The sequence below is a fragment of the Podarcis gaigeae genome (genome assembly GCF_964106915.1).
Source record: "Podarcis gaigeae genome assembly, chromosome: 6".
Lineage (NCBI taxonomy): Eukaryota > Metazoa > Chordata > Lepidosauria > Squamata > Lacertidae > Podarcis > Podarcis gaigeae.
The window spans coordinates 37,423,496-37,432,712 of NC_139682.1; the positions used below are offsets into that span (position 1 = coordinate 37,423,496).

At 45.8% G+C, this 9,217-nt stretch overlaps 1 protein-coding gene across 1 annotated transcript; it reads left to right on the plus strand.

Moving 5' to 3' along the window:
* Nucleotides 1-2,805: 2,805 nt before the first annotated feature.
* CIMIP3 (ciliary microtubule inner protein 3) lies at nucleotides 2,806-8,597 on the plus strand. The gene is made up of 3 exons (XM_083745457.1): nucleotides 2,806-2,997; nucleotides 5,625-5,694; nucleotides 7,872-8,597. The coding sequence occupies exons 2-3, from the start codon at nucleotides 5,680-5,682 to the stop codon at nucleotides 8,265-8,267; spliced, it is 411 nt and encodes a 136-aa protein (XP_083601583.1). The 5' UTR covers nucleotides 2,806-2,997; nucleotides 5,625-5,679; the 3' UTR covers nucleotides 8,268-8,597.
* The last annotated feature ends 620 nt before the right edge of the window (nucleotides 8,598-9,217 follow it).

The window sequence follows — 9,217 nt, forward strand, 5'->3', positions numbered from 1 at the left end:
CCAGTTACATGCATGGCAGATTGCAGAATGGAACAGGGTGGAGAAACTTACAATGTGATGATACAGTATCAGGTTGTGAGTTAAGTATAACTACATATTATGAAAGGGGAGGGGAAGAACACGACAAGTTGTTGATGGAACCAGCCCTGCATCATGCTCAGGGCTAGTTCTGCCACAATGATCCCTAGGAGTTGTGGTGGGGGAGAAATTGCAAAGGTAATTGGGGAGAGGGAGACATGTCAAAAAGGAGGGGGTATTAAATCAGTGACACATGATACTTGTTCAAGAAATGAAGAACCCTGGAACTGTATTCAAGTGTCTTGGAAGTTAGTGAGATGCAATTGGTTCTGGAAAACACAATGCAAGCTGCTCAAATATAGGTGCATGATACCTATACGTGCCCATCCTCCACAGATCTATATAGTCAGCGACAGCCACAATGCTTATACTAAGCAGGTCATGGTCTCTAGGACTGATCATTTGCAAAACGGATAGAAATATAGCACGGAGGTTGCATAATGAATAGCAGGACACTCCCTTTCCTGCAAGTATTTGTTATGACATGACGCAAGTTATTCATGCCGCTAACTCACATGAAACTCAGCTATGCGTATGCACAAAAATGGTGCATACCCAGAGGGCGTAGTCCCCATTCTAAAATTCTTCAGATTTTAAAGAATGATACGACTGTCACAGCCAAGCAACCAAGAAGCAAACTGATTTATATAGCACTCCATCAACATCCAGGGTACAATTATACAGCAGTGACTTCTTAAGTATGTAGGACTTGTTTGGGGAATAAACCCAATACAAAGCTTATTTTTAAGTTTATGTGAACTTCTTAGCAGCCACATATTAAATAATGTATTTGTGTGGCACTGACAGTAATTAAAACAGTGCACAGATGATTTGGCTGTAAAGTACCATGCTGATCGGCTCAGCACCTTACAATATTTTTGAATAGTACACAAAATTTCTTAGGACTACATTTGGGTTGCTTTGAAGTACACCCCACCAAAAAGAAAGTCATGGGAACTATTGTTTACCCCCAAACTATGATTCCCAGCAACCTTAATAAACTTCTAGTAGGGAGTATGCTATTTTAAAAAAAACATATAAAATATTTTCTTGGTATATAAAAGGATGTGCATCGTCTCCTTTTTCAGGATGTAAAGTCTTTTCTACAGATCAGTTACATCTGTTATTAGACAGTAGTGTTGAGAACTGTACAGTGGTACCTCGTAAGAACTTAATTCGTTCCAGAGGTCTGTTCTTAACCTGAAGCACCACTTTAGCTAATGGGGCCTCCCGCTGCCGGAGCACGATTTCTGTTCTCATCCTGAAGCAAAGTTCTTAAGCCGAGGTACTATTTCTGGGTTAGCGGCGTCTGTAACCTGTAGTGTCTGTAACCTGAAGCGTCTGTAACCCAAGGTACCACTGTATAAGGTTGGGGAAGAAGGGGGTGGGGTGGGGTGGTGAAACTTAAATTCTTTTATACTGTACGTGTAGTGTACGTGTAGGGTTTTGTGTCAGCGTCAACTGGGTAGGTTCTCTGACTATTCACTTATTACACTTCCTTGGTGGCAAGAGGGATTGGGGGGGGGGGAATATGCTATTTATCAGAGTTGTAGCCTGTTCCTGCTCTTCATCCAAGGAGCTCAGGATAGGAATTCTGAATGGAAGGGTGGGCTTAAGTAGAAGACATTTTGCTACTTGATGCAAGAGAAGATGGTGTCTTTCACTTGCAGCCTGATGCAAGAGAAGATGGTGTCTTTCACTGCTCCCTGCCAGTGGGGGGTGCAGGGGGGGCCGGCCGCGCCGGGCGCAACATTTGGGGGTTAGGGTTAGGGTGCTCAAATCCACAGGTTAGGGGGCGCAAATTACTTGCCTTGCCCCAGGTGCTGACAACCCACGCTACGCCACTGCTCCCTGCCATTCCACCAACAAAAGCTGACAGGACTGGTAGCTTTAATCTCATTTCAACACTGGGAACCAGGCCATGTCCTCCAGCACACCTAAGGTCAGCTTTAGGTGCACACCCTGTTGTCCAGTGCTGCTCTCTGCCCATCTGTTCCCTTGTTCTGCCTAACAGTATTAGAAACATGAGGTAAGTGTTGCGTGGATGGCTGTGTGAATCTATTTCTCACAGGTCCAAGTCCAGCAGCAGGCATTCTATCCAATACATCGGACTCCTTCTCGTGCAGCAACATGGAAGGAAGCGCAAAATGCCTCCCGATTCGAGCAAACACTCTTAAGGTGACTTAACGCCTCCAGCACGTTTGCTGCAGGTAAGGAATGTCCTTTGAGCGAGGCAAAAAGTTCATTAAGGGCTCGCCCAATGTACCCCTGCAGCTTCCCGCTGAATAGCAAGCTGCGTAGGAGGAGCAAAGACGTGGGCGCAACGTCACATTGCAAGCGAGCACCACTGCGCGGCATCCTAAGATTACGGATTTGAGGGGGCGGGCGACGACGCCTGACTTGGCTTCAAACCCATCCGTGGAGTAGGCTCAGACCAACTGGCCTTAGTTCTACAATACGGTTTTTTCCAAATAAAATAAAAAACAGTGTCTCTGAGCATGTCTGGAGTTTCTCATCACATGCCCCGAGCCTGGAGTTGGGTCGCGCACACGGCTTCCCCCAAGGCGAGCGCGCTTCTCCTCCCAAGCCCCGATCCGCCACGGGATCCCTCGCCCCAGGATCGCCTCGCCGTTCGCTTTCCTTTTCGGGATCGTCCGGCTCTGCGTGGCCGGCTGACGCCCTGCCCGAGTCACAATGAGCCGTCCCCGCAGGACGCGGCGCTGCGCCGCGCTCTCCCGGGCTGCAGAGGGTGGCGGCACCAGGCGGCGAAGGTCACCATGCGCCCGGGCGCAGCGGCCCAGCCTTCCCTCCTCCTCCCGGGCGGCGCTTTTCCCGGCGCTTAGGGAAATCGCGAGGTGGCGGAGGAGGAGCTGCCGAGTGACGCGACGGGAGGACACCGCGGGGAGGCTTCCCTCGAAGGTAGGCGGCGGCGGTGGCGGGGCTGCTGGGCTCCGAGGAGAGAGGGGCGGAGTCCCACGAGGGAGTCCCTGGAGCATCTTTCCAGGATTGGAGAGCGCCAACGCCGGTCCCTTGAAGGTGTCCAGTCCAGCAGTTTATCCGGAACACCAGCCGCTGCGGGACGTGGGCTACGTGCCTAAATCAAATCCACCTTATCTGGATTGCATAAGAAGGACGTTGTCTTCCTATACCGTAAAATGCCCAAACACAGAGAGGTTTTCTCTGGCTGCAAAGGAAGCAGCTAGGCGCAGGATGGGAAAGAGGGGACCCCATAGAAGGGACTGTATTTAGAAGAGTTATTGGGTGGAGCTCAAGGAATGGTGCGTTTGGATAGCCAGTGGCTCATAACCACTGTCTGTGTGTTTCTAAATGCCAGTTGCTGGAAACCCCAGAAAGAGAGAGATCTGATGCTCTCAGGTCTTTCCTGTTGGCTTCCCATAGACATCTGCTTGGCCAAAGTGAGAACAGGATGCTGGGCTATATGGACCACTGATCCAGCAGGCTCTCCTTATATCCATTCATATATCCTTTTTGTACTTGTATGGAATTTTGGGAGTCACCAGGTGGTGGGAATTATGGAACTGTGTTGCCTTGATGGGGAAAAGATCCAGCTAGCAACAGTCTGGATAGCCACCAACTTATTGACTCAATATTTACAGCCACAGGCATTTTGGATCAAATAGTTTTTGGAAGGTCTATTTTGCCCTATACCCTCTACAAAGACCCTGCTTTTATGTACTGTGGCTGTAGTGCAGTTGGGGGTGCGGTACCTTCGGAACCCCTGCAGGAGCATGTATAAATTTGAGTGTACATGCATAGGTCCCTGTGCAAATGAAACCAAGATATATGAAGGTCAGGAGAGGTGCCAGTGTGGGCATGATATTGATCTCTCCAGCGATGGTTTTTCTTGGTCACAAAGATTCTGATCCATTCTGTCGAGCGGCATGTTTGTTTTCTATAAAGCAGCCAATGAAACAGTAAACCTAATATGAACTTAAACATTGTCTCTATAACAAGCACTTCATCAGAGGCAGGCAAAGAGCAAATGTAGGAACCGTGAGGAAAGAATATAGAACTCATCAATAATGTAAAATGATGAGATGGAGTCGAGAGAAGAGCGATCTGGAGGTGTAATTCAGGCTGTTTCTCAGCTTGATCTCTGCCCTCCCTTTGAACTCTGCCTGGAGATTACTCTGGAAGCTAGGTAGCTGATGGTTTAAGAATGCCTAGAACCTCTCTGTTGCAATTCAACAAACTATCTGAAAAACGGAGGTGTCATTTAGCCATACCAGCTTATAGCTCTTGACAGGGGTATCCTTCATGAAATTGTTCTGTCCTTCCTCAAAGCCTTTAAGATACGGCAGCCATTTTGAGACTGGCACAAACACTCCAAATGTACCAACTGCATTAGGGCAGTTGCGTGTGTGTTTGCAGGCATAGGAGTGCACAGCAGGCCAGTAAAAAAAGGTGACACCCTTATTTATAATCCTAGTGTGGATCATTTCTTAGTTCCCATGACTTCATCCCAAGTGTGTGTCTGTGTTTCTGGGAGGTTTGTTGCCCATGTCATTTCTTATGGGCACATTACTAGTTGCCGCAGGCTTTGAAAAAGGTTGATAAGACAGCTTGCTAGTTAACCTGGAAAATATGTCGTGTTAGGAAACACCCAATATTTTGCACCTCTATGAGAAGCTTTAATGAATACAGGAAGGCTGAGAACCATTTCTTTTGCAGTTGGGTCCTGTGGAGCACTTTTCAAACAGAAACAAGGGAGGGAAGAATCTTTAAAATTTGGATTTATTTTATTTTTGCTTTATTTATCTTCTTTATTAGCCGATGTATATCCCAGTGTTTCTTACTGGAGTGGCTCAGCATTATTTTTGGTATCTGAACATGGTTCCAGTTGGGTGCATGTAAGGGAAGCATAAGGTACACATGCCTCTCAGCTTATGGACTTTGAAATAAACCTTCAGAATGTTAAAATCATGGCATGCTATTCTACAGAGTGTAAGTTTTCTACTAGAGCTAGGGTGGGGAAATGTTTGCAGCCCAAGAGGCTATTTCCCTTCTGGTCCACTTTCCAAGGGTGGGGCTGCATGCCAGTGATGGCAAAGCAGCTGGGACATCAAATTTAAAATTTGCATTTATATAGTAGACTTGTTTCTAGAGTTGCCAGGTCAGGAACACCCCAGCCTCTGAAAGTTCAGGACTGAAACTTGAGATTTTGGAATGGCCTCTGGAGACAGAGGTTAATTGGAATAGAAGAGTGTCTGTCCTATACAGTGATACCTCGGGTTACATACGCTTCAGGTTACAGACTCTGCTAACCCAGAAATAGTACCTCGGGTTAAGAACTTTGCTTCAGGATGAGAACAGAAATCGTGCTCCAGCGGCATGGTGGCAGTAGGAGGCCCCATTAGCTAAAGTGGTGCTTCAGGTTAAGAACAGTTTCAGGTTAAGAACGGATCTCTGGAATGAATTAAGTACTTAATCAGAGGTACCACTGTAATTTGAAGCAAATGTCTACTGGACTGAGGTGTGCAAGCTACACACATGGTCTTCTTAATTATTTTTATTTTTTATTGCAGGCACCCTTGCCCACCTAGAGATTCAAACACTCCATTAGCCACCTGGATTTAAAAAATGCAAAGGCAGAAAGTAAGTGACCATTTGCTCTGGTATAGCATGCCCTGCCAAAAATAGGGGCATGCTTGCAATAATTCTATTTTCATAACAGCGACTGCTGCCTGACACCCATTATTAGACATTGCTGGAGGTTCTGCTGTAGCCTGATTTAAAATATGCTGGTGTTTGTTCTTTTGGCTCAATAAACAGTCAGAAAGCAGAACTGTCCCACAGCAGTTGGTACCCTCACAGCTGCAGCGTGTGAAGTTGCAGATTGTGCTTTAGTGCCCATGTACATACATTTGCTTGCACCAGAGAGTAGATGAATCCTTCTCATAGAAATATTATGCTACATGCCACCCCAAACTCCAAGTGGTGAGACTCCAGGGATACCAGCACTTTCCAGGGGCTCAGGTTCCTTGGAAAGACAGCAGAGACTATGGTCTCTTTAAGTTTTATTTACACATATATACAACCTGAGCATAGGATGGAGGGGCTTATAGCCCCAAAAGATCTTGCTTCCCCATTAGTCACACCTTTGGATTCATTACAGAGCAAGACATATCTATGTCCCCAGTTCTTGTAGCATCTCCCCTTCAGTTTTCAGCTCACTCACATAGCTGTTCTCTAGCCCAGGCCCATTTTTTTGCTCTTTTGGTTGTTGCAGACATTGCAACCCAGCTTATCCCTTTGGAAAGCCCATCAGGACATTATGTGGCCAGTTGGTCTTCATCTCCAAAGAAACTTGATGGACTGGTTGCCCAGCTTCCCCCAAACACAGTGCTTTTTTCGGGGGGGGGGGGGGACTCAGTACCAGCATCTCTTTTCTGTTGTTGTTAAAAAGTGTGGCACTTCCTGTAACAACTTCATGGTGAGTACCGGCTTTTCAAGAGAAAAAGCACTGCCCAAATGTATAACAATAAGAATAGGCCAGTTAAATCCAGCCAGTGACCAGTCTAGTCCAATATCCTGTTCTCACAGTGGCCAACCAGGTGTCCATGTCACTCTCCCCTCCTACAGTTTCCAGCAACTGGAATTCAGAAGCAGAATGTCTCCGACAGTGAAAGTAGAACATAGGCATCATGTTTAGTAGTCATCTCCCAACTTAATGATTAAATTCTGGGGGAACTGGGCAGTAACACTGAAGAACGACTGCTCTTAGCATCTCACACTAAAAAAATTCCAGTGGAACATTTCTGAAAAGGCAAATAGGGACAAAACAGCCAGTGATTCGCTTTCTCAGACACAGGTGCCAAAAAAGAGGGTCTGTCTCCCAAAAATATAAAATAAAATAGGGGCAACTGGTGTGTTTTGATAGACAATGAAGCCCTGCTGGGATAGCTGATTATATCGTGAGTGCACTTTTTGTGAAACTGAAGAGCTTCCTTGCAAGAAGAAATCTGGATCGTATGTATCTGTTGCTTGATAAACCATTTATCTAAAAAAGGCTGAAGGCTCTGTCCCCCTGTTTGGAAGAAACTGTTGGTTATTTCATTGCACTGACTTCCTTGGCGTCATAGCCATTCAGTGATGTACATGAATGGTTGCCGATTCCCCTTGTTACACGATTAATAGCTTTACAAGCCAGTGGACAGAGCCAGATCTAGAGGCCTAAAATAATGCAGCCTAATGAGCTCAGAGCATCATGGAAAGTAGAAAACCCGTTAACAGAGTTTAAAAATAAGCTCAAGTGCCGTCAAGAGTTTAAACAGGATAATCGACACAGGTTTCCATTCAATTACCTGGGGCGCGGGTGTCACTGGCAATAAATAAAGCAGCTATATTGGAACTAGCTGGTTAAGTAACAATTAAAAAATAGTTCTCACACAAATATTTCTTTCCAAATGACTGGCACCAATAGAACCGGCACTTGAATTGAAGAAAGAGACAATTGAGTTATAGAATTGCTGGCTATTACTGGTTGTTTAAAAATCATGTATATTGTCATCAGAGGAATTTCTGTACCTTCAGTTTGGAAAGATGCATTTTCTTCCTGTTATCTCTATTCTTTTTGTTGATGTTAAGTTCAAAATGCTTTTAAATTTTCATCTAATCCAATTGGATATGAATTAAGGATTGGGCCAGGGGAGAGGCGTTGATTTGTGGGGAGGGGGGGCAATTAGATATCCGGGGGGGGGGGGCTCATGCAGTTCCCTGTATAACAAATTGACTCAACATGTCCTTCTTCCATGTGGCCTTTATCTTCACAGACCAAGGCACCCATGAAACCCAAAGTATGCATCTGTGCCTGCAAGATGTCACAGGAGAAGAATGCAGCCAAAGCTGCTGTAAACAAGCATCAGAAGCCATTCCCAGTAGCTCTGGGCTACAAAATGGAGCAGGCTTTAGTTTCTCAGTATGTCCCTGTTGTCCTCCACCCTGGAGGACACAAGCGTGAGTCTCTCCGATATGCTTTCTACAACCCTAACTACTCCAACACGTACACACCATTTTACACTTTGCAAAAACCCACCTGCGGTTATCGGTATTGTCGAGACACAGATCACACGAGGAAGGTGATGGATGTTGAAAGAGTGGATTTCTCAAAATGGAAACCCATTTTTGGGAAGAAGCCAGGCTTGTCTGCAGCAGGCTCAAAACACTGAAATCGCCATGCAGTTAACCCGGGACTTCCAGTCAGAGGCTTGAGCTCACTCATTTTCTAAGGCCACTCAGAAGGAGATTGTTGTAGGAACTTCAGAAGAAGCAGATCTGCCTTAACAAGAGCTTCTGGGATAAATTGCAACGAAGTCACCCAAGTGCCACTATAAAGCGGGTACCAAAACCCAGGTTTTAGTTGGCACTTTAAGCTAAGGCTCATCCTGGAGAGAAACAATAAAGGCACCTGGCTTTCCACCTTTTGACGTGAGTCAGCAGAATGCAAAAAGTAGCAAAGCAGATCATCAAAAACTGTGAATAAAACACCAAAATGCAAAGCCCGTTGAGGAGATTCTATTTATCCTTGTGGCCTCATGCACTCTGTGTTTTTGTTCCCCACAGTAATGGTAAGGGCAGAAGCAGAAATTATTTATGCTGTACTTTCTTCAGTTTTGCTGTAACATGGGGTGTCAGTGGGGGCTTTTGGATCTCACGCATGGAGAGTTCTGTCTTCTGAGTTTCAAACAGCCACTGGAACAGGGAAGGTTGATACACAACTCTGTTATACCTTCTCCACTTTGGTATAGCATGTGAATGGACTTTCACGGGCTGAAGATATCACTTCTAAGGCAGGTGAAGAAGGTAGGCAGCCAGTTTAGTGATCTGGGAATTTGCAAAGATGTTAAGATGGTGGGTGGAAGCATGGGAGGGAAACCCACAGTATCCTAAGCAAGCAGACAGGTCATTGCTACAGCAGGGCTGTGTATCTCCACAGCTTTGTTATATAAGAAGTACCCACCATTCTCTTGAAACCTGGAGTGCACCTGAAATAAGGCTCTGCTGTAGTCTAGTGACATGTTGAGAACATTGGACTTCACACAACCTATTTGTGTGTATCAGAAACATCTTGGTTATCAGGGATGTTATTTGAGGGGCAGGATCAGTATGTGCTTACCAC